This window comes from Chlorocebus sabaeus, chromosome 20, assembly GCF_047675955.1.
Source record: "Chlorocebus sabaeus isolate Y175 chromosome 20, mChlSab1.0.hap1, whole genome shotgun sequence".
Classification (NCBI taxonomy): domain Eukaryota; kingdom Metazoa; phylum Chordata; class Mammalia; order Primates; family Cercopithecidae; genus Chlorocebus; species Chlorocebus sabaeus.
The window spans coordinates 89602267-89627878 of record NC_132923.1 but is presented as its reverse complement, the minus strand read 5'-3'; the positions used below and the strand labels follow the sequence as shown (position 1 = coordinate 89627878).

Sequence of the window (25612 nt, the reverse complement as noted above, 5' to 3'; positions counted from 1 at the left end):
CAGGTTCAAGCGATGAACCCTGCCTCAGCCTCCCGAGTAGCTGGGATTACAGGTGCCCGCCACTATGCCCAGCTAATTTTTTTTATTTTTAGTAGAGACAGGGTTTCACCATGTTGGCCAGGCTCGTCTTGAACTTCTGACCTCGTGATTTGTCTGCCTCAGCCTCCCAAAGTGCTGGGATTACAGGCATGAGCCACCACCCCCGGCCTGGAAGATTTTATATACAGGACTGACATAATCTAATTTTAGGTTTTTGTTTGTTTTGTTTTGTTTTTTGAGATGGAGTCTTGCTCTATTGCCCAGGCTGGAGTGCAGTGGCACCATCTAGGCTCACTGCAACCTCCACTTCCCAGGTTCAAGCATTTCTTGTGCCTCAGCCTCCCGCAGCTGGGAATACAGGTCCCCGCCACCACACCCAGCTAATTTTTGTATTTTTGGTAGGGAGGGATTTTCACCATATAGGCCCGGCTGGTCTCAAACTCCTGACCTCAGGCAACCTGCCTGCCTCGGCCTCCTAAAGTGCTGGAATTACAGGCGTGAGCCACTGCACCTGGCTGAGGCTATGATTTTAGGTTTTAAAAGGACCATTGATTGCTATATTGAGAATAAACTGCATGGGGCAAGGGCAGAGATGCAAGGAGACCAGTTCAAAAACTGCTGCAATAACTTAGGAGATAGATGATGACTTGGACCAGAATGGTAGCAATGGAGGTGGTGAGAGGTTATTGTATTCTGGATATATTTTGAAGGAATAATCAATATGATTTGATTCCAGATTGAATTTAGCATGTAAAAGAAAGGAATTCTGTGTCAGCTTCTCATGATTTATGATTTTCTTTAAAAGTACTTTGATATTAGAAAGAGAAATGTAGTATGAGTTAGACAAAAGGGAAGGGGTGAGCATAACACATAACCCCCACTCCTTAGGTGTAGGCTGCATGTAATGACATTTCTTCAAAGTGTATAGTATTGGGTTGAGGGAGAAAGGCAGAGGGAGGAAAGTGACTTTACAACGGGAAAACCTGACAAACACTACTTCTGATGGGTCATCAAGCCAACCTCAATAGTCAAGGTGATAGTAGGTACACTTCCTTCTTTCCTTTCTTTGTTTTTTAGAGACAGTGCCTTGCTCTGTTGTCCAGGCTGGAGTGCAGTGGCACAATCATAGCTCACTGCAACCTCAACCTCCTGGTCTCAAATAATCCACCCACCTCAGCCTCCAAGTAGCTGGGACTACAGGAGGGTGCTACCATGCCCAGCTTTTTTTTTTTTCAGTAGAGAAGTACTCTCTATATTGCCCAGTCTGGTATTGAACTCCTAGCCTCAAGTACTGGGCCTCCAAAGTGCTCGGATTTCCAAAGTGCTGGGATTGCAGGCATGAGCCATAGCACCCAGACTACTATGTACACTTGATATGATGTGATTAAAATGGCACTTTAGGTCGGGCGCAGTGGCTCACGCCTGTAATCGCAGCACTTTGGGAGGCCGAGGTGGGCGGATCACCTGAGGTTGGGAGTTCGAGATCAGCCTGACCAACATGGAGAAACCCCGTTTCTACTAAAAATACAAAAAATTAGCCAGGCGTGGTGGCACATGCCTGTAATTTCTACTTGGGAGGCTGAGGCAGAAGAATCGTTTGAACCCAGGAGGCCGCGGTTGCGGTGAGCCAAGATCGTGCCACTACACTCCAGCCTGGCGACAGAGCGAGACTCCATCTCAAAAAAAAAGAAAGAGAATAAGTTTAATGGAATAAAATCTACAAATGCTATACCAAGGACCTACTATACACTAAGTTTTGTGCTAGCTGGTATGGGGAGTTGAAAGGACATGATAAGCATAGAACAGGGAAGGCACAATTTTATAGGCTGTGTAATAAGAGGTAATTATCCAAAGCAAATATGAATAATTGTTAGATGACAGGCCTGTTTAAATAGACTGAAGATATACCATGCTAGTCTTTGATCCCTGTTTATATATATTTATGTGTCATTTCATTTTTTTTTTTTTTTGAGATGGAGCCTTGTTCTGTTACCCAGGCTGGAATGCACTGGCGTCATCTTGGCTCACTGCAACGTTCACCTCCCGGGTTCAAGCAGTTCTCCTGCCTCAGCCTCCTGAGTAGCTGGGATTATAGGCACCCACCATCACGCCCAGCTAATTTTTGTATTTTCAGTAGAGACGGGGTTTCACCATGTTGGTCAGGCTGGTCTCAAACTCCTGACCTCAGGTGATCCACCCGCCTTGGCCTCCCAAAGTGCTGGGATTACAGGCGTGAGCCACACCATACCTGGCCATTTATGTACCATTTCAAGACACTGTGGAATTGCTACTACTTTTGGTCCTTACAGAGAAAAGCTACTGGTTTTATTTTTAAAATTTCGAAGTTCTTTAGTTTGCTTTACAGATAACCATTTCCAGTGTGTCATTTTTTTTTTAAGTATAAATTTGTTGCATAAACAATGTTATAATAAGAAAAAAATTATAAAAGGAAAAATTCATCCAAAATTCTATATTCTAACTGCTGTAGACTGAATATTTGTGTTCCCCACAAAATTCATATGTTGAAATCCTAACCCCTAATATGATAGTAAGTAGGGGGAGCCTTTGGGAGTTGATGAAGTCATGATGGCAGAGCCTTCATGAATGGGATTAGTACCTTATAAAAGAAACCTCCAGAGAACTCCCTTGCTCCTTTCTGCCCTGTGAAGTCACATGGAGAAAATGGCTGTCTATGAACCAAGATAGCAGGCCCTCCCTAGATACCAAATATGCCAGGTCCTTGATCTCTAACTTCCTAGCTTCGAGAGCTGTGAAAAATAAATTTCTGTTGTTTATAAGCTACCTGTTTATGGTATTCTGTTACAGCAACCCAAAGACATCAATTGTTTTTCCTTATTCCTTTTCAGTCCCTGTCCACATGACATGGTCTTTATGATTAGACCAAGTAAATTTTCAGTGCTATAAACCCTGATGGTGCCTGCTAACAGACTGGCTGTGGGGATTAAAGAACTATTGTTATCACCAGGAACAGGGAAGTTGGAATCGGTTATTTCTCCTCTTCCTGGTTCTGTTACTTATTACTGTACTAAGTTTCTCCAAACAGCCAACTTTCCCTTTCTCAACTTACACTTTTAAGCTAAATTGTACTACTGATTTTTAAAACAACTACAGGTTTGCTTTTAAGAAACATATTTTTATGTCTATTTTTTTAAAAAGACGGGGTCTCTGTCACCCAGGTGGGAGTGCAGTGGCAAGATCTCAGCTCACTGCAGCTTCAACCTCCTGGGCTCAAGTGATCCTCTCACTTCAGCCCCCTCTCCACCCCAAGTAGCTGGGACTACAGGCATGCGCCACCACACCAGGCTAATTTTTGTGTTTTTTGTAGAGATGGGGTTTCACCATGTTGCCCAAGCTAGTCTCAAACTCCTGAGTTCAGGAGATCTACCTGCCTTGGCCTCCCAAGGAGTGCTGGGATTACAGGCATGAGCCACTGCGCCCAGCCTTAAGAAACATATTTTTAAAGAAGACTGCTAATCTGTCAACTTATGCAAAATTCCTTTTAGACACTTAAAAATCTTAGGAGAGGCAACAATTACAATTTATGTCTCAAGTCACATTGACTTATTTTACTTATTTTTTAAAGCTTGGATTATTTGGAATGAATACTGGAATGATCAAATATCACATACTGGTAAATTCTCTAAAGGTATTTACTAAACTGAGCTAATGTACCATCATCCTGATTTTGCAGACAAAGAAATTGCAGGTATAACCAACCTACCTAAGCTTGCGAAGTTAGCAAAGATGTTGCAAATTTAGCTAAAGACAGTCAGTCTCCCTTCACTGGTCTGCCTGCAGTTCTGCAGTATAGAGCTAAGCTCAGCTGAGAAAGTCACTCCCAGGAGAGCAGTCATATTGTCTGCTGCCAGATCTGTCACATCACTTTTTTTTTTTTTTTTTTTTTTTTGAGATGGGCCGGGCGCAGTGGCTCAGAGATGGAGTCTCACTCTGTCACCCAGGCTGGAGAGCAGTGGCACGATCTCGTCTCGCTGCAACCTCCACATCCCAGGTTCAAGTGATTCTCCTGTCTCAGCCTCCCAAGTGGCTGAGATTACAGGTGTGTACCACCACTCCCAGTTAATGTTTGTATTTTTAGTAGAGACAGGGTTTCACCGTGTTGGCCAGGCTGGTCTTGAACTCCTGACCTAAGGTGATCCAACCACCTCGGCCTCCCAAAGTGATGTGATGTGAGCCGGGCGCGGTGGCTCACGCCCATAATCCCAGCACTTTGGCAGGCCGAGGCGGGTGGATCACGAGGTCAGGAGTTCAAGACCAGCCTGGCAAGCATGGTGAAACCCTGTCTCTACAAAAAAAATACAAAAAATTAGCCAGGCATCGTGGCATGTGCTTGTAATCTCAGCTACTTAGGAGGCTGAGGCAGGAGAATTGCTTGAACCCAGGAGGCAGAGGTTGCAGTGAGCCGAGATCATGCCACTGCACTCCAGTCTGGGCGACAGAGCCAGATTCTGTCTTAATCAATCAATCAATCAATTTTTCAAAAGAGATGGGGTCTCACCATTTTGCCCAGGCTTGTCTTGAACACCTGGGCTCAAGTGATCCTCCTGCCTTGGCCTCCTAAAGTGCTGGGATTACAGACATGAGCCAACATGCCCAACTTTTTTTCTTTTTTTTTTTGAGACAAGGTCTCTCTCTGTCAACCATGCTGGAGCAGCATGATCACAGTTCACTGCAGCCTCAACCTCCCGGGCTCAAGCAATCCTCCCGCTTCAGCTTCCTGAGTAGCTGGGATCACAGGCACGGGCCACCACATCTGTCTAACTTTTCTAATTTTTTGTAAAGACAGGGTCTCACTAGGTTTCCCAGGCTCAAGCTGAATTCTGAAACATGAATATAACATAGGAAGCCAAGGGGAGTAGTCAAGGCTGGGAAAATGAAAGTATGGGAACAGATATCTATCTCTTAGAGGCAATTATGATAAATAGGATTGATGAATGGTGACAAAGCCTATTTCCTAATCCCCTACAAAGGGCACTAGGAACATAGATATACCCTGGGAATAGTATGCAGGTACTGAATGTATGTGAAAAGACCTAATGTACTCCATGATAAACACCTACAGGTAAGGGTGGGTTTTAAGGATAGCCCTTGCTATACATCTTTCTGAGATCAGTCTTCTGGTCTGTAATGCAACATATTTTGATGGGATTTTTGTGAGTATGGAACTTTTCATGGAGTCAGTGTTGTATAGAAATGCACATTTTAAAGTCATACATGCTGAATTTGAATTTGACTTTGTCATCTATTTGCCTTGTGGGTTTTTTTTGTTGGTGGTGGTTTTTTTTTGTTTTGTTTTGGTTTTGTTTGAGATAGAGTTTCACTCTTGATGCCCAGGCTGAAGTGTAATGGCACGATCTTGGCTCACTGCAACCTCCACCTCCCAGGTTCAGGTGGTTCTCCTGCCTTAGCCTCCCGAGTAGCTGGGATTACAGGCACCCAGCACCACACCTGGCTAATTTTGTATTTTTAGTAAAGACGAGGTTTCTCCAAGTTGGTCAGGCTGGTCTCAAACTCCCGACCTCAGGTGATCCGCCCACTTCAGCCTCCCAAAGTGCTGGGATAACAGGCGTGAGCCACCGTGCCCAGCATTGCCTTGTAGTCTTGAGCAAAGTACTTCTACTTCCTGGCTGTATTTCTCCATCTGTAAAATGATAGTACTAACTTCACAGCATTATAAGAATTTCATAGGCAAGGCAAGGCTGATATTTAGCTAATACCCAACTGGAAAGGCTATATTGGTGATTAAAATATTGAAACACGCTGGGCGCAGTGGCTCATGCCTGAAATCCTAGCACTTTAGGAAGCTGAGCTGGGTGGGTCACTTGAGCCCAAGAGTTTGAGACCAGCCTGGGCAACATGGCAAAATTCTGTCTCTACAAAGAATAGAAAAATAAGGAAGGCATGGTGGTACACACCTGTAGTCCCAGCTACTCAGGAGGTCAAGGCTAAAGTGAGCTGTGATGTGCCACTACACTCTAGCCTGGGCAACAGAGACCTTGTTTCAAAAATAAGCAAACAACAAAAATATTGAAACATTTACATACGAGTTGGCATATAGCTACTTCCCTAAGCACTTCCAGTGTCCTCTAACTCTCCCCTGGGACACACTGGACCTCCTCACAATCTAGCAATTAGAATATATCTGAGGCCAGGTGTGATAGCTCACGCCTGTAATCCCAGCACTTTGTGAGGCCAAGGAGGGCAGATCACTTGAGGTCAGGAGTTCAACACCAGCCTGACCAACATGGCAAAACCCGGTCTCTACTAAAAATGCAAAATTAGCCAGGTGTGGTGGCGCATGCCTGTAATCCCAGCTACTCAGGAGGCTGAGGCAGGAGAATTGCTTGAACCCAGGAGGTGGAGGTTGCAGTGAGCCAAGATTGTGCATTGCACTTCAGCCTGGGCAACAAGAGTGAAAGAACATCTCAAAAAAAAAAAAAAAAAAAAAAGTGGCACAGAAATCTTCATAGGTATTCTGATTGATTTATTTTAAAAGTCGATTATCCAAAAAATGCCTGGCACATAGACTTTTTTTTTTTTTTTTTTTCTGAGATGGAGTCTCGCTCTGTCGCCCAGGCTGGAGTGCAGTGGTGTGATCTTGGCTCACTGCAACTCCACCTCCCAGGTTCAAGTGATTCTCCTGCCTCAGCCTCCCAAGCAGCTGTGATTATAGGCACCTGCCACTATGCCCAGCTAATTTGTATTTTAGTAGAGATGGGGTTTCATCATGTTGGCCAGGCTGGTCTCAAACTCCTGAGGTCAGGTGAGCCACCCATCTTGGCTTCCCAAAGTGCTGGGATTACAGGCGTGAGCCACCACAGTAGACATTTAATAGATATAATCAAATTTATTTAGCCTACAGATTCAGTCCATAGATATAGTTAGGAAATGCCCCTTTACTGGGTAACATACACTTCTATATACATTTATTGGGGCATACTATTATTGCATATCTGGTGGTTTACCCCTAGGTGGAATTCAATGCTTCTCTGCCACCTCCAAGGAGCAATAATATATGGCTAAGACAAAATGGATTCCTTGGAGACAAATTAGGATCAAGATACTAAGCAGTAGACCTTTCACTGTGGACAAGCAGCAGGGTTGAGTTTTCAAGCATCAGTGTAGTATTGTGTCTTTTATTAATTCCATGTCCTCGGCTTGGCTCCATGTGACTGCCAGTGTGATAAAAGAGGCCCAAAGCTACTTGGAGATCCTAACTTCCTTGGCTTATTTCTCTTTTTGAGTGCTCCTGTTGATCTGGTCTAGCTTGCCAGGGAGGAGTCTAAGAGAAGGAAGGTCATCTAGGCCTGTCTTGATTATACAAGAGTTTTCTCTAAGCTCTGTAAAATCCATCTCAGCTTACTAAATCTAAGGTTCCATAGAGGGTTTTTGGACCCTGTAGCAACTTTAAAACATGGCACCAAAATTCTCTGACACTCCTTATTGAGAAGTAGGGCTTGTGTACCCTCTCCTTGAATCTGGGCTGTGTGTGTGGTTGACTGAAAGAATATGGTGAAAGAAGAGGTGCTGTGGCAGTTTCTAAACCCAGGTTTTAAAAACTGGCAGTTTCTCCTCCCCATCTCCTGGAATGTTTACTCTTGAAGAGTAACATTCAGCCATCATGCTGTAAAAAGAAACCTAAGCAACTAGTGGTAAACCCCATGGTCTTTAGGGAAAGAGGGTTTCCACAATGTTAGGGGGAGCCAAGTAAAATTTAAATAGTGTATTTTCCAGCTTCCTGTCTCTACACCAAAATTAAGTATTGACACTCACAAGAGGAAAAAAAAATATCCTCTGTCAGCCATGTGAATGAGCCTTCTTGGATATGGATTCTCCAGCCCTCAGTTGAGCTGCCCCAGCTGATGCCATGTGGGATGAAGATGAGCGGCCCCCACTGGGCCCAGCCCAATTTTCAGGTCATAAGGAAAATAAATGTTTCTTGTATTGGCCGGGCACCGTGGCTCACGCCTGTATTCCCAGCACTTGGGAGGCTGAGGCAGGCGGATCGCTTGAGGTCAGGAGTTTGAGACCAGCCTGGCCAACGTGGTGAAACCCCGTCTCTATTAAAAATACAAAAATAAGACAGGCATGGTGGCAGGTGCCTGTAATCCCAGCTACCCAGGAGGCTGAGGCAGGAGAATTGCTTGAACCTGGGAGGTGGAAGTTGCAGTAAGCTGAGATTGTGGCACTGTAATGCCAGCCCAGGAGACAGAGCAAGACTCCGTCTCAGTAACAACAACAAAACAACAACAAAAAGGCAGGGCTTGGTGGCTCATGCCTGTAATCCCAGCACTTTGCGAGGCCAAGGCAGGCGGATGACCTGAGGTCGGGAGTTTGAGACCAGTCTGATTAACATGAAGAAACCCTGTCTCTACTAAAAATATGAAAAAATTTGCCAGGAGTGGTGGTGTATGCCTGTAATCCCAGCTACTTGGGAGGCTAAGGCAAGAGAATTGCTTGAACCCAGAAGGCAGAGGTTGTGGTAAGCCGAGATTGTGCCATTGCACTCCAGCCTGGGCAACAAGAGTGAAACTGTCTCAAAACAAACAAACAAACAAACAAAAGAATGTTTCTTGTTTTAAGCCATTGTTTTGGGAATGGCTGTTTTATAGCAACAGATAACCAGAACAAACTCAAAGGGCCAACTAGTCATAAAGTGGTATTTTTTTTTTTGTTTTTTTTTTTTAGATGGAGTTTTGCTCTGTAGCTCAGACTAGAGTGCAGTGGCGCAATCTTGGCTCACTGCATGCTCTGCCTCCCGAGTTCACACCATTCTCCTGCCTCAGCCTCCCGTGTAGCTGGGACTACAGGCATGTGCCACCACGCCCGGCTAATTTTTTTTGTATTTTCAGTAGAAATGGGGTTTCACCGTGTTAGCCAGGATGGTCTTTATCTCTGGACCTCGTGATCCACCCACCTCAGCCTCCAAAATGCTGAGATTACAGGTGTGAACCACCTCGCCCAGCCCATAAAGTGTTTTTTTGCCTCACCTTGTCATTCCTGGAAATGATTCCCTGGAAAACCCTTGGCAGGGATGGGTGTCTGGGTTTCAGTTTTTAGAAATCTTTCCACATTAATATTTTCCTTAGTTGCCTAACATAACTGGCAGAAGGAGACAGGCAAGGAACAGGACATTAAGTACCCAACCACCTGTGGTCATAATTATCCAGAAAGATTTTTTTCTCTGTGAAAAAAAATCACTACATATTGCTTTAAGTAGGCATACAAGGAAGTTTCAGACCCAAACCCCTGTGTGGAATCCATAGTTCTGGTGTTCCGTCATGGAAACAACAAAGATTGTCCTTTTGTTTCTGTCCTAAGGCTTTCACTAAAAGTATGCCAAGTATGGTGTCTCACAGACACCACATCCTTAAGATCTTTTAACTCTGAGTGAACAAAGGAAAAGAAGGCACATTTGTTTTGATACGGCTTTTTTCATACTCCTGCTACTCATTCCCAATATGACCAATTGTCCTTGTTCTTGGCTGCCCATGTCCTAGCTCCTCCTCTCCAGAAGCTGAAGGGTTTGGAGCCTTCTTCTTTTTTTTTGAGACAGCGTCTCGCTCTGTCACCACGCTGGAGTGCAGTGGTGCGATCTCAGCTCACTGCAACCTCCGCCTCCCGGTCTCGGCTCACTGCAACCTCCGCCTCCTGGGTTCAAGAGATTCTCCTGCCTCGGCCCCCCAAGTAGCTAGGATTATAGGCGCACACCACCACACCCAGCTAATTTTGTATTTTTAGTAGAAACGGGGTTTCACCATGTTAACCAGGCTGGTTTCGAACTTCCAACCTCAGGTGATCTGCCCGCCTCGGCCTCCCAAAGTGCTGGAATTACAGGCATGAGCCACAGCGCCCGGCCATGTTTTTTTAACGTGAAAATTCACATATCTAAACGTGGGTTGCTGTTTTTGTATAGCCTTCAAGCTCAAAATAATTTTCACATTTTAAAATGGATTTTAAAAATAAAAGAAATAATATTTTGGGACACATGCAAATTATATAAATTCAAATTTCAGTATCTACAGAAAAATGTTTTTGTTTTGAGACAGGGTCTGGCTCTGTTGCCCAGGCTAGAATGCAGTAGCACGATCTTGGCTCACTGGAGTTTGCACCTCCTGGGCTCAAGGGCTCCTCCCACCTCAGCCTCCACCTCCTGGGCTCAAGAGATCCTCCCACCTCATCCTCCACCTCCTGGGCTCAAGGGATCCCCCATCTCAGTCTCCCATCTCAGCCTTCCGAGCAGCTGGGACTACAGGTGCACACCACCACCTGTAGTGTAGTATAGGCCTGGTTGGGCACGGTGGCTCATGCCTGTAATCCCAGCACTTAGGGAGGCTGAGGCAGGAGGATCGCTTGAGCCCAGGAGTACAAGACAAACCTGGACAACATGGTAAAACCCCGTCTCTACTAAAAATACAAAAATTAACCAGGTGTGGTGGCAGGTGCCTGTAATCCTAGCTACTTGGGAGGCTGAGGCAGAAGAATCACTTGAACCTGGGAGGTGGAGGTTGCAGTGAGCCAAGATCACAGTACTGCACTCTAGCTTGGGCAACAGAGTCAGACTCTCCATCCCAAAAAAAAAAGTATTTTTTTCCAGCTGTGATAATCCAAAATATCCCATAAATATCCCATTTTCCTTTCTATGGTAGGAAGGAAAAGGTATAAGTGGAGAGGAAACAGGTAAAAATTAAAGGGAGAACGGAAAAGAAGGGCAAACAAAGGCAAGTAAGTGAGGAGAAGGACAGGAAAAGAAACAGGGAGAAGGGAGGGACTTATAAATGGGAAAAGAAGGGCAGGAAGGATGGGAATAAGTAAAAACAACAACAACAAAAAGAAAGCAAGGAGAGACAGTGGAGATAGGGAAGAGTCAGAAACCACTGAGTGAGCTAAGAAAGGAGCACCAAAAGAAAAAGGAGAATGGGGGTGCTCAGACAGAGGGCTATACCACCATCTTCCTCTCCTGTTTGCTTTCATTTACTAACATCCTGGTCACTTTGCTCTCAATAGCTTAGTTCCTTTCCCATAGTCTCTGTTCACTCCAGTACTATCTGACTTGAATTTGTACCTGTACGACAAATCTAATACCCTGGACTCTTAGTTCTATAAACAGGGCATGCATTCTGCCTCAGCCTTCCATTCCCACGGTCTCACCCTGGACCTTGGCATCATCAGAAACTTACAAGTTGGGACATTTCAATTCCAAATATCCCACTCAGACCAGCAGCATCTATACTGCCAGCGCACTTGCTCATATAACCCACTGCAACCTTTCTTGGGTCAATGCTCTAAGACCTTGGTCACTTTCCCCACCACCCTCCAACCCCTCCACTACCAGGCTTCATGTGCCATTATTTGCTTTCCTGTACGGTTTTGATTCTACAGACAGCATCATAAACATTATCTTGCAAACACTCTCATCACTTGGCCCTCTCTCTCTGTTGTACTTGCCAGGAAAAACCCCAACCCTCAATAAATGCAACAAGCTGCCTTCTCTGCCTGTGCCTGAAATGGCCAAACATCTTCAATTATTTTAAATCCATTACCTCAAATATCAAATGAGCTCTTAACGTTGGCCAGAAGGCCTTTTAAAGGCCTGTATTCACCAAGGCTCAGTTCTTGAACTTCTCCTTTTCTTCTCCCTTAAGATTTTTCCCTAATGAAGGGGGCAGGCGAACGGAGTTAAAGGGCTTCCACTGCAGTTAGAATACAGCCCAAATTCTTTTCCATAACCAAAAGTCCTGATCTGCCACCGACCTCACTTTCTCAACTTTTCACCTTCCATTCTCCCCTCATTTAACTCAGCCCTGGTCTCACTGTCACTGGCCTTTTTTCTTTTTCTTTTTTTGAAGCAGTCTCACTGTCACCTAGTGCAGTGGTGCGATCACAGGCACGGGTCACGGAGCCCGGCTTTTAAATTTTTGGTCGAGACGGGTCTCGTCATTTTGTCCAGGCTGGTCTCGAACTCCTGGGCTCAAGCGATCATTCCTGCCTCAGCCTCCCAACGTGCTGGGATTACAGGAGTGAGCCACCGCGCCCAGCCAGGCCTTCCTTCAGTTGCTCTAACATGCCAAGTCAACTTAGATTTTTTGCACATGCTTTTCTCTGTGGAACACTCTATCCTGGTGTTTGCCTGGTTTCGCTCTTTTCTATCCTTTTGTCTTGGCTTGAATGTCACTTCTTCTGAAGCCTTCTCTGGCGACACTGGCCATCTTATGTCCTACTTGTTATTTCTTCAAAATCGTACTGCCGTTTGTATGTACTGGTGTTTACTCATTCACACCGGCTACCTCCGCGTACCTCACTGGCTGGAATGGAAACTCCTTGCGAGCAGAGACAATGGGTTTTGCTCTCCCGCGGATCACGTCCCAGCCTTCAGGTCAGCACCAGACACCTGGGGGCGCAGGATAAAATATCTGCGGTCAGAAAGCGCTAATAACCACCTAAGCGGTGGAGAAAAGCTGGCGCGGACTGCAAGAGTGTCTCCGAGACGCAGCCGCTGCGCGAAGCTCCTCCCCTTCCGACCGCGCCGCGGACGCCTGGGCAGCCACGGCGGCGGGGCCGCGGCGGGCGCCGGCTCAGCCCGCCCCTTTCTCCTACCGCCTCCCTGCCCCGCCCCGCGCCTCGCCGGCCGCTGTCAGCTCCCTCAGCGTCCGGCCGAGCAGCGGTGTATGCTGAGCCGCTGCCGCAGCCGACTGCTCCACGCCCTCGGCCTTAGCTGCCTGCTGCAGACCCGCCGGCCGATTCTCTTCTGCCCTCCCCATCTCATGAAGCCGCTGGTAGTGTTCGTCCTCGGCGGCCCCGGCGCCGGCAAGGGGACTCAGTGCGCCCGCATCGTCGAGGTGAGGCTCGGGCAGCCGGCTGGCTCCTTGGGGCTTGACGCGACGCGGGCCGGCCTGTCCCGCGCCCCTGGTCCGCCCCCCGGAGTCGCCGGGCCGCAGACTACGAGTCCCGGCGGCCAGCGCGCCGCCCGCGTGGCGGTGGCCGAGGGCCGCCGGCGCGCGGCATGCCGGGATTCGTAGTCCGCGCCCGCTCGCCTTGGGGGGCACCGTTTGGGGTCGCTTTGTTCCTGCGCCCCTTCTTTTCTTACATTTTGGGGACCAGATTCGTCTCTAGAGTGGACTGGGAGAGGGATCCCGGAGGCCAACCTTTGGGGGTCCCCCAGCGCGCAGAGGTTAGCACGTAGCTGATCGTGTGGTGGGTGAAGGCAGCAGGAGCGCGGATTTGGGTTAGAGGCCGTGTGCGCCCGCAGTTGCCGGAAGGGGAGACCTATTTTTCTTCTCCGTACCTTCCCTCTGGTTCTCTAAACTCCGCACTGTCACCTAACCTATCTTTACCGTAGAAAGGAGCCCCGTGGGGCGGGGTGTTATTTTAGGCGTGCTATGGGCTGCGGCTGGCGCTCTCGAGCCCAGTCCCCGCAAGCTTTAGGGCGGGGCCGGCCCTGAGGCTCGGCCCGGGACGGGGATGGGGAAAGCCGGGAGTGCAGTTCTGAGATCAAGCTTAAACCTTTGGCCCTGCTGCCAGCTCACGCTCGGCCCTCGGTCACTTCCTCTCTCCCAGCCTCATTTAGCCCTTGTAATACAGTAAAAAGAGTCTCTGAACCCAGATTTTCTCAGGATATAAAACACCTCCCAACTGTAAAATCCTGTTACTTTTTTTTTCTTTTGCTTTAAGACAGGTTACCAGTTCAATTCTTTTAACAATTTTTGGGCCTGATGTATGGTTGGTTAGCTGCACTGACACTGTGAGGAAAAAAAAGGCTTCATGGACGATCTGGGGGAATGCTTGGGAAAGAAGGAAAACAAGATATCTAGAAACAGAAGAGGCGACCATTGGTGGACTCTAATGAAATCGCCCTGAAACTCTGTAACCAACAAAAGTTTTTTTGACCTAGAACTTCTAATTTTCTCCTCTTCTAGGATATGGCCAATATTAGCATTGGGCTTTTGCTTCTCTCCTTATATGTTCATAACAAGCAACCTGTGTTTTATTCCCTAAATAGCATCCAGAGAAGGTTAGATGAGTTCAACAAGTCATTATGTGTTGTACAGATGTATTTATAAATATTGATCATTTTGCCGGGCGCGGTGACTCACTCCTGTAATTCCAGCACTTTGGGAGGCCGAGGCTGGCGGATCACGAGGTCAGGAGTTCGAGACCAGCCTGGCTAACATGGCGAAACCTCATCTCTACTAAAAATACAAAAATTAGCCTGGCGTGGTGGCGGGCGCGTGTAATCCCAGCTACTCCTTAGGCTGAGGCAGGAGAATCACTTGAAACCGGAAGGTGGAGGTTGCAGTAAGCAGAGATCGGGCCACTGAACTCCAATCTGGGTGACAAAGCGAAACTCCGTCTCAAAAAAAAAAAAAAAAAAATTGATCATTTTTAGGTGTCAAAGTGGAACTAGTCCAACTAAAAAAATACATGACATTTACATCCTCTTTAAAAAAATTTTTTTTGTTGGTTCTCTTTACTTTCTTTTGTTGTTTTTTCTGTTTTGTTATGTTTTTGTTTTTGAGACAGTCTCACCCTGTCACCAGGCTGGAGTGCAGTAGTGAGATCTCGGCTCACTGCAACTTCCACCTCCCAGGTTCAAGCAATTTTCCTACCTCAGCCTCCTAAGTAGCTGGGATTACAGGCACAGGCTACCATGCCCTGCTAATATTTTTTTGCATTTTTAGTAGAGACAAGGTTTCACCATATTGGTCAGGCTGGTCTCGAACTCCTGACCTCAGGTGATCCTCCCACCTCAGTCTCCCAAAGTGCTGGGATTACAGGCTTGAGCCACCATGGCCGGCCTTCTCAGTTGTCTTTTAAAAATTAAAGAGCCTGGCCACTGCATTCCAGCCTGGGCGACAGAGCGAGACTCCGTCTTAGAAATAAATAAATAAATAAAAGAAGTGAAAAATGGGAGTGATTTCAAATTTTTGTTTAATATATGTGATCTCTCTTAAATAGCATGATAGGGGAAGGGGCAAAGACTTTAGCATCAACGAGATATGGATTCAAACCCTGAGTCTGCTATTTACTGTTTCTCTAGGCCCAGAGATGTTGTTACCTTTAGTTTGAGTTCCTCTGTGAAAAGGGAAAAAATAGAAATGCCTATTTTGTGTGGTATTTGTGAATATTAAATGAGGTGAAATATTTGGCACACAGACAGATGCAAATATTTTTTTTTCTCCATTAAACTTCTGATCTTATTACCTCCACTTTAAACTTCCTGATCTTATTATATTGGTTATTTTTATTGGTGGGTTTTGTTGTTGTTGTTTGAGATCGAGTCTCTCTCTGTCACCCAGGCTGGAGTGCGGTGGCGCCATCTTGACCCACTCCAACCTCTGCCTCCTGGGCTCAAGCCATCCTATCACCTCAGTCTCCCGAGTAGCTGGGATGACAGGTGTGCACCACCACTCTCTGCTAACTTTTTTTTTAGGGTTTTGTAGAAACGAGGTCTCACTATATTGCCCAGGCTGGTCTCGAACTCCCGGACTCAAGGGATCCTACTGCCTTGGCTTCCAAAGTGTTGGCATTATAGGCATGAGCCACTATGCCTGGACTGGTTATTTTTTATTGCAAAGTAGTATTTTTCTTTTAAAATTACTTTATGCATGTTATATTTGAATGCATTTAAATACAGTATGCTATTTGTGAATCATAATATGCCTTTAAAATGTCTATACCTAAATGAGTAATACTCATACTACCACACCGGTTAAAAAATAATCTACACATTCTGGGCCAGGCGTGGTGACTCATGCCTGTAATCTCAGCACTTTGGGAGGCTGAGGCAGGCGGATCACGGGGTGTTGAGATTGAGACCATCCTGGCTAACAAGGTGAAACCCCGTCTCTACTGAAAATACAAAAATTAGCCTGGCGTGGTGGGGGCACCTGTAGTCCCAGCTACTCGGGAGGCTGAGGCAGAAGAATGACCTGAACCCAGGAGGCGAAGCTTGCAGTGAGCCGAGATCGCACCGCTGCACTCCAGCCTGGGCGAAAGAGTGAGACTCTGTCTCATAATAATAATAATAATAATAATGATAATAATCTGTACATTCTACAATTATTCTTTATTCTGTTCGGTAATGGCAAATAATATTTTAAACTTGTTAATTATCAGTTACAAGATTCCATGATGAGATATGTTCTGTAATGTGTTATATTATTAAGATTTCAACAATTATATGACCTTAAACTGTTTTCAACCGTTACTTCTTTAATGAAAATGTCTTCTCTTGAGTCTAGTTGCCATAAACTTTATTAAGCTGTCAATCAACTAATTCCAAATAGTTTATAATTTAGCAGTTGCTATTCTCTAGCTGGCTAGACAGACACTGGAATATCTATTGTTAGTGAAGTCAGCGGTATGTTGTTTTTTTCCTTTGTGAATCTCTTTGTTTTGACTCAATATTTTATTATACAGGCAATTATAAACTAAATTCCAAAATAATGCAATTTTTGGAGCTTTTTTCCTGTAGGGAAAAAATTATATAAATCCATGTTAAATTCTCCAATTAATCTGGTCGAAGCTAATGTAGCTCACAGGGCACCTGAAATTGTTACTTTAGTATGTTGATTTCCAACTCAGCCTGCAGTAAGTACATATTTGAGTCCTAGCTACAGAATCTTAGGATATTCAGTTAACAGAAAGAGAAGAAAAAGAGAAAACCAAAAACCCTTAGGATATCTTGCTCTCTAAGGCACTGAAATTAGTGAAGTGGGTGTTGTTAGAGGGAATCTGGTATTTTTTCTCTGGAGGTGAATTCTGCTCTACAGATTGCTCCTGGAGACCTAGAGAAGGTAAAGGCAAGTCTGATACAGTATCTTCTGAAAGTGTTCTGTACTGGGAAGGAAAGATTGGAGGGAGGTTTTGGGATTGATTTTGCACATTTATTTGTACTGATATTTTTCAGTTTTGTTTGCCTGCCTGCCTGCCTGCCTGCCTGCCTGCCTGCCTTCCTTCCTTCCTTCCTTCCTTCCTTCCTTCCTTCCTTCCTAACTTCCTTCCCTCCCTCCCTCCTTCCCTCCCTCCTCCCCCCTCCCCCCTCCCTCCCTCCCTCCCATTCTTTTTCTTTTTTTTTAACCAAATACCCAGACTTGAAGGATAATTTATTTTCTAATTGTTTGTAAATCTGTGTCCTCTAATACCTAATTTGTTTTTGAAAATGAGCTGTTTTCGAAATCAGTGTGATACTTAGAGTTAAGTTTCCAGAGTGGAATTATTGTGCAGTAGTTTATTTATAAAATCATGATGGGAATACTGTGTTATTCTTGAATTTTTAAAATTAAGCTTTATTTATATTTGTTGTTTTGGCCCAAATGAAATTATGTCAATGTAACCTAAATTTATATTTGAAAATAACCACAATTTTACGTGCATTAGTTGGAAGAAATATTTAAACCTGTCTTTTAAAGATTGTGAACATTTTGCTTACATAAACAAATTATGACTAAAGCTTATAACCATGCCAAATTGCTTTCTGTAGCGCCCAGAAAAAAATTTTTTTTTTTTTTGAGAGAGGGTCTCACTCTGTTGCCCAGACTGAAGTACAGTGGCGTGACCCCGGCTCACTGTAACCTCTGCCTCCTAGGTTCAAGAGATTCTCCTGCCTCAGCCTCCAGAGTAGCTGGGACTACAGACACATGCCACCATGCCTGGCTAATTTTTGTATTTTTAGTAGAGACAGGGTTTCGCCATGTTAGCCAGGCTGGCCTCGATCTTCTGACCTCAGGTGATCCACGTGCCTCAGCTTCCTAAAGTGCTGAGATTGCGGGCAGGAGCCGTTGCGCCTGGCCTCACCTAGAAAGCATTTTATCATCTGTGTCAACTTCCTCCAAGGCCTGTGTGGGTAACTCTTACTTTTCCTGGCCATCCTACTTACTGCACTTAGAAAAAGTTTTGGATGATAATTGACTTTAAGCATATATAAATCAGAAACTTGATTTCATTTATCTTCGTGTCCCCAGTGTTGAACATTGTGCCTGACACATAGTAACTGCCTATCAAGCACTTACTGAATTATAAGTTGAATAGGTTGAATTCATAGAGTGTATTTTTTGTCCTGAAGATGTAAAATTTTTAAAAATTCGATCCCCAGAGGGCGCTCCAGTGGCAGTTGGCTCTCCCATTTTCAGGACCAGAAGTGTTTGAATGTCTTCCTCTGATTTTTCTTTCTTCCTTTCCTTTTTCTTTTTCTTTTCTTTTTTTTTTTTTTAGACGGAGCATTACTCTGTCGCCTAGACTGGAGTGCAGTGGCGTGATCTCGGCTCACTGCAACCTCCGCCTCCACAGTTCAAGCGATTCTCCTGCCTCAGCCTCCTGAGTAGCTGGAATTACAGGCGCCCACCACAGTGCCAGGATAATTTTTGTATTTTTAGTAGAGATGGGGTTTCACCATAATGGCCGGGCTGGTCTCAAACTCCTGACCTCAGGTAATGCGCCTGCCTCGGCCTCCCAAAGTGCTGGGATTACAAGCGTGAGCCACCGCACCTGGCTGATTTCCTTCCCTCCTTCCTTCCTTCCTTCCTTCCTTCCTTCCTTCCTTCCTTCCTTCCTTCCTTCCTTCCTTCCTTCCTTCCTTCCTTCCTCCTTTCTTCCTCCCTCCCTCCCTCCCTTCCTCCCTCCCTCCCTCCCTTCCTCCTTCTCTCCCTCCTTCCCTCCCTCCTTCCCTTCCTTCCTTCCTTCCTTCCTCCCTCCTTTCTTCCTCCCTCCCTCCCTTCCTCCCTCCCTCCCTCCCTCCTTCTCTCCCTCCTTCCCTCCCTCCCTCCCTCCCTTCCTTCCTTCCTTCCTTCCTTCCTTCCTTCCTTCCTTCCTTCCTTCCTTCCTTCCTTCCTTCCTTCCTTCCTTCCTTCCCTCCCTCCCTCCCTCCCTCCCTCCCTCTGTTGCCCAGGCTGCAGAATCACAGCTCATTCTCACTGCAGCCTCCACCTCCCAGGCTCAACTGATCTTTCCACCTCAGCCTCCCAAGTTACTAGGTCTACAGGTGCATGCCACCATGCCTAGCTAATTTTTTTTTTTTTTTTTTTTTTTTGTAGAGATGGGGTCTCCCTATGTTGCACAGCCTAGTCTCAAACTCCTGGGTTCAAACGATCCTCCCACCTCAGTCTGCAAAGTACTGGGATTGCAGGCGTGAGCCACCGTACCCAGCCTGTTTTCCTCGTATTTCTCATGTATCACTTTTGTTTACTCTCAATGAATGAATAAATGATATGGTTGTGAAAATCTGCTGAGATTTCCAAGCTCCTCATTACAAATTCTCAAACAGAGCAGCATTTAGAAGAAACTAGTAGATAGGAAAATCCACTGGATATTAAGGTCCAGTGTTTAGGAATAGGCTTCTTTCCTTTTGGTGGAATAATAATTTTTTTTCTTTTGAGGCGGCGTTTCACTCGCTCTTGTTGCCCGTTCTAGAGTGCAGTGGCATGATCTTGGCTCACCTCAACCTCTGCCTCCTGGGTTCAAGCGGTTCTCCTGCCTCAGCCTCCCGAGTAGTTGGGGTTACAGGCATGTGCCACCATGCCTGGCTAATTTTTTATTTTTAGTAGAGATGGGGTTTCTCCATGTTGGTCAGGCTGGTCTCAAACTCCTGACCTCAGATGATCCGCCTTCCTCAGCCTCCCAAAGTGTTGGGATTACAGGCGTGAGCCACCGTGCCCAGCACATGTTTTCTTTTTTAAGAAAGTTTATCTGTAAAGGAGGTGGTCCACGGGGTACTTGACTCTTCAGAAGCACCACTGTAAGGGTGCTTGTGACATGGGATTTTTGTTAACAACTTGGAGGAGGGGAGAAGATCTTCAGATTATTTACTGCCCTTAATTTTGAAAACTTTTGTTTTTTGCCTTTCTATTTTAAGTTATAAGAGTAATACATGCCCATTGGGAAAAGTTACATCTTTTCTAATCCCGAGGTCACCAGTAGTAACTGCTTGTTTTGAACTGCTTCCCCATCTCTTTCTCAATGTTCTTGTGAACAAAATGCAAATATTTATATTTTTTACCTTCAAGTGAGATTATTGTATTTTTTGCCGACTGTATCATGGATATCCTTTCAGTTCTTTACCTATAGATTTAATTCCTTTGTGTTTTTGTTTGTTCGTTTTTTTGAGACGGAGGCTCACTCAGTCTGTCACCCAGGCTAGAGAACCTTGGCATGATCTTGTCTCACTGCAACCTCTGTCTTCCAGGTTCAAGAGATTCTCCTGCCTCAGCTTCCTAAGTAGCTGAGATTACAGGTGTGTGCTACCACACCTGGCTAATTTTTGTGTTTTTAGTAGAGACAGTGTTTTATTAGGTATTTCTTTATAGCAGTGTGAGGATGGACCAATACAGTCTACTTTAAGATTTTTATTTTTATGTATTATTATTTATTTATTTATTTAGCTAGAGCTTTGCTGTGTCGCCGGGGTTGGAGTACGCTGGTGTGATCTCAGCTCACTGCAACCTTTGCCTCCCAGATTCAAGCGATTCTCATGCCTCAGCTTCCCGAGAAGCTGGGATTATGCCCAGCTAATTTTTTTGTATTTTTAGTAGAGACAGGGTTTCACTGTGTTAGCCAGGATGGTCTCGATCTCCTGACCTCGTGATCCACCCACCTCAGTCTCCCAAAGTGCTGGGATTACAGGCGTGAACAACTGATCCTGGCCAGTTTTTATTTTTTTGGGACAGTCCCCCAGGCTGGAGTATAGTGGCTCCATCACCGCTTACTGCAGCCACTTGGCTCAAGCAATCTTCCTGCCTTATCCTTCAGAGTAGCTGGGATTACAGGCTCACACCACCAGACCTGGCTAATTATTTTTTATTTTATTTTTTTGAGATGGAGTCTTGCTCTGCCACCCAGGCTAGAGCACAGTGGTGTGATCTCGGCTCACTGCAACCTCCGCCTCCCAGGTTTAAGCGATTCTCCTGTCTCAGCCTCCCAAGTAGCTGGGATTATAGGCACCCACCACCACACCTGGCTAATTTTTGTATTTTTAGTAGAGGCAGGGTTTCACCATGTTGGCCAGCCTGGTCTTGAACTCTTGACCTCAGGTGATCTGCCCGCCTCGACCTCCCAATTAGCCTGGCCTAGCTAATTATTTTTTGTAAAGACAAGGTCTCACTGTGTTGCCCAGGCTGGTACTCACTCAACTGCTTCAAATGCTAATCTCTTCCAGAAACACCCTCACAGATGATAATGTTTACCAGCTATCTGGGTATCCCTTAATCCAGTCCAGTTGGCACCAAAAATTAACCATCACAAACATTATACTTACTATATTTCTATCAGAAGTATATGAATATCAGCTTGGATGATTATTTTAATTTTTACAGATTTGTTAATCTGTTTTCTAAGGTTTTTGAGAATAAATTCTTTTCTTTTTTCCTGTTTTTCTTTCTTTTTTTTCTTTTTTTTTTTTTGGAGACAGGATCTCACTGTGTTGCCCAGGCTGGAGTGCAGTGGTACCATCTCAGCTCACTGCAACCTCCGCCTCCCAGGTTCAAGAAATTCTCCTGCCTCAGCCTCCAAAGTAGCTGGGATTACTGGCACTCACCACCATGCCCAGCTAATTTTTGTATTTTTAGTAGAGACAGGGTTTCACCATGTTGGTCAGGTTGGTCTCGAACTCCTGGCTTTGTGATTCACCCGCCTGAGCCTCTCAAAGTGCTAGGATTACAGGCATGAGCCACTGTGCCTGGCAATTCTTTTTTTAAACTGAAATGGCATAATTAGCTGTGTGTATGTTTTTTTTGTTTTTTTTTTTGAGACAGAGTCTCGCCCTGTCACCCAGGCTGGAGTGCAATGTCATGATCTCGGCCCACTACAACTTCCGCCTCCCGGATTCAGAAGATTCCTGTGCCTCCACTTCCCAAGTAGCTGAGATTACAGGCGCATGTCACCACACCCAGTTAATTTTTGTATTTTTAGTAGAAATGGGGTTTCACCATGTTGGCCAGGCTAGTCTTGAACTCCAGACCTCAAGTGATCCGCCTGCCTCGGCCTTCCAAAGTGCTGGGATTACAGGTGTGAGCCACCATGCCCGACCCTGTGTATATTTAAAAAAAAATATTTTCCTGGCCTGGCACGGTGGCTTATGCCTGTAATCCCAGCACTTTGGGAGGCCAAGGCGGGTGAATCAGGAGGCTGTAATCCCAGCTACTCTGGAGGCTGAGGCAGGAGAATCACTTGAACCTGGGAGGAGGATGTTGTAGTGAGCTGAGGCCACACCATTGCACTCCAGCCTGGGCAACAGTGAGACTCCATCTCAAAAAAAAAAAGTGTGTGTGTGTATATATATATATAAATAAAACTTCCCTGTACTTGTCATTTATTCAGAAAACATTTTTTGAGAGCCAGGCACTGTGATATTGGTTGTTGAACTGAGTAAGAAGACACAGATTGACCAGGTGCAGTGGCTCACGCCTGTAATCCCAGCACTTTGGGAAGCCAAGGTTCAAGAATCACTTGAGCCAAGGAGTTCAAAACCAGCCTGGGAAACATATGAAAAGCCCATCTCTACAAAAAATTAACAGGCCTGGTGGTGCGTGCCTGTGGTCCCAGTTACTTGGGAGGCTTAGGTGGGAGAATCACCTGAGCATGAGAAGTCAAGGCTGCAGTAAGTCATGATCATGCCACTGTGCTTCAGCCTGGGCATGACCATGTCTTAAAAAAAAAAAAAAGACGACAGACCCTGCTGCCAAAAGTTTACAATGTAGTGAGGAAACAAGGAAATTAATTGGTGATGACTACAGGATAGAATGATAAATCCTATGATATAAATACACCAAATATACCATTTAGGTAAGGGAGGGGACATCTAAATTTCAGTTTAATGAGTCAGGGAGGGCTTCCCAGAGGAGGTGATGTGTATGAGCTCAATTTTGAAGGACAATGGGAAAGAAGCAGCTGGGAGATGGAAAACGCTCAAAGCAGTTGTCCTTGTATAGGGTTATTGGAGGATTTAATTCTGAGTAAAGTGTGAGAGAGTAAACTGACATAAGTGAGGCTGACACAAAAAACGCTCCCTTGAATGCAAACAGATATGAAAGAACTTTGCAGATATTAAAGTTTAACTGTAATTTTTTTTTTTCTTTTCTTTTTTTTCTTTTTGAGATGGAGTCTCACTCTGTCATCTAGGCTGGAGTGCAGTGGCACAGTCATGGCTCACTGCAACCTCCACTTCCTGGGTTCAAGCGATTCTCCTGCCTCAGCCTCCCAAGTAGCTGAGATTACAGCCCACAACCACAGCTGGCTAATTTTTGTATTTTTAGTAGAGATGGGGTTTTACCATGTTGGCCAGTCTGGTCTCAAACTCCTGACCTCAGGTGATCTACCCGCCTCAGTCTTCCAAAGTGCTGGGATTACAGGTGTGAACCACCATGCCCTGCCTAACTGTAAATTATTTTGAAACTGTTTATCTTTCAGTTTTGCCTCCCTAACTAGAGTGTAATGTTTTTAAGGGTGGGGACCCTGTCTTTTCCCTCTCATTTCACTACAAGTTTTTCATTTATTTATTTGTTTTTTTTTACACAGACTCTGGCTCTGTTGCTCAGGCTGGAGTGCAGTGGTATGATACCGGCTTATTGCAACCTTTGCCTCCCGGGTTCAAGCGATTCTTCTGCCTCAGCCTCCCGAGTAGCTCGGCTTACAAGCGTGTACCACCATGCCCGGCTAATTTTTTGTATTTTTAGCAGAGATGGGGTTTCACCGTGTTGCCCAGGCTGGTCTTGAACTCCGACCTCAGGTGATCTGCCTGCCTCGGCCTCCCAAAGTGCTGGGATTACAGGCGTGAGCCACCACGCCTGGCCTTCATTCTACTACATGGTTTTTGAAATGCCTAGTCATCCTTCAGATCTTAGCTTAAAGACTCCCAAATGTTCTCAGTTTATGATGCCCTTAGTGTCTGTTTTTTTTTTTTTTCATAAAAACCCTAGTGCACAAGAAATACCTAACAGCTATATTAAGTAAGTAATGAGTTCCAAACAATACTTAATAAGTATTTTATAACAAGTTAGTAGCTGTTTGAAGAAATGATACATAGAAATTAGGAGAAAAAAAGTAGCAATTTAATTTCTTTTTTTTTTTTTTTTCTTTTGAGGTGGAGTTTTGCTCTTGTTGCCCAGGCTAGAGTGCAATGGCGTGATCTTGGTTCACTGCAACCTCCACCTCCCGGGTTCAAGCAATTCTCCTGCCTCAGCCTCCTGAGTAGCTGGGATTACAGGCATGTGCCACCATGCCGGCTAATTTTGTATTTTTAGTAGAAATGGGGATTCACCATGTTGGTCAGGCTGGTCTCAAACTCCTGACCTCAGGCGATCTGCCCACCTTGGCCTACCAAAGTGCGGGGATTAGAGGTGTGGAGGTGTGAGCCACCACACCCGGCCCTTTTTTTTTTTTTTTGAGACAGAGTCTCACTGTGTCGCCCAGGCTGGAACGCAGTGGCACTATCTTGGCTCACTGCAACCTCTGCCTCCTGCGTTCAAGCAATTCTCCTGCCTCAGCCTCCAGAGTAGCTGGGACTACAGGTGCCCACCACCACGCCCGGCTAATTTTTGTATTATTAGTAGAGATGGGGTTTCACCATGTTGGCCAGGCTGGTCTGGAATTCCTGACCTCGTGATCTGCCAGCCTTGGCCTCCCAAAGTGCTGGGATTACAGGTATGAGCCACTGCGTCCGGCCTAATTTCATTCTTAAGTAACCACACTTACTAATGAAATGTATATGCCTGTTGGGCACTGTTTCTCATACATTGGAATCAGATTGCACACTTCCACCTGCATTTCTTACTAATTTTCTTTCTTTCTCTCTCCCTGTCTCTTTTCTTTCTCTTTTTTTTTTTTGAGTTGGAGTCTCACTCTGGCACCCAGGCTTGAGTGCAGTGGTGCTATCTCAGCTCACTGCAACCTCCGTCTCCTGAGTTCAAGTGATTCTCCTGCCTCATTCTCCCAAGTAACTGGCACTACAGGTGCGCGCCACCATGCCCAACTACTTTTTATATTTTTAGTAGAGACAGAGTTTCACCATGTTGGCCAGGCTGCTCTTGAACCTCAGACCTCAGGTGATCCACCTGCCTTGGTCTCCCAAAATGCTGGGATTACAGGTGTAAGCCACCGTGCCCGGCCCCTGTTTGTTTGCCTCCCCCTCCCTTCCCCTCCCCTCCCCTTCCCTTCACTTCACTTTCCCTCCCCAAGCGATTCTCATGCCTCAGCCTCCCTAATAACTGGGATTACAGGCGCCTGCCACCATACCCGGTTAATATTTGTATTTTTAGTAGAGACAGATTTCACCACGTTGGCCAGGCTGGTCTTGAACTCCTGACCTCAGATGATCCACCTGCCTCAGCCTCCCAAAGTCTTGGAATTATAGGCATGAGCCACTATGCCCAGCCTATTTTATTTTTTTATTTTCTTTCTTTCCTTTCCTCCTTCCCTTCCTCCCTCCCTCCGTCCCTCCCTCCTTCCCTCCCTCCCTCCTTCCCTTCCTCCCTTCCTTCCTTCCTTCTTTCCTTTTTTCCTTCGTTCCATTCATTCATTCTCTCATTCATTCGCTCTATTGCCCAGG

The 25612-nt window shown here is 45.5% G+C and overlaps 2 protein-coding genes and 1 long non-coding RNA gene across 5 annotated transcripts in view; 2 read left to right on the top strand and 1 right to left on the bottom strand.

The window, feature by feature from the left end:
• The window catches only part of STIL (STIL centriolar assembly protein), an 80734-nt gene extending 68266 nt beyond the window's left edge, over window positions 1–12468 (bottom strand). For all 3 annotated transcript variants that reach the window (XM_037999543.2, XM_073007325.1, XM_073007326.1), the window contains exon 1: window positions 11622–12468. The gene's annotated coding sequence lies outside the window, so the exon portion shown is untranslated. The remainder of the gene's footprint in view (window positions 1–11621) is intronic.
• Window positions 12469–12589: 121 nt separating this feature from the next.
• Window positions 12590–25612, top strand: part of CMPK1 (cytidine/uridine monophosphate kinase 1) — a 42907-nt gene continuing 29884 nt past the window's right edge. The window contains exon 1 of the mRNA XM_007978837.3: window positions 12590–12917. Coding sequence (XP_007977028.1) covers window positions 12747–12917 — 171 coding nt within the window. The 5' untranslated portion in view covers window positions 12590–12746. The remainder of the gene's footprint in view (window positions 12918–25612) is intronic.
• Window positions 12925–19298, top strand: LOC140709245 (uncharacterized). The gene is made up of 2 exons (XR_012089675.1): window positions 12925–13249; window positions 19110–19298. It is a non-coding gene; the product is annotated as an uncharacterized lncRNA (long non-coding RNA).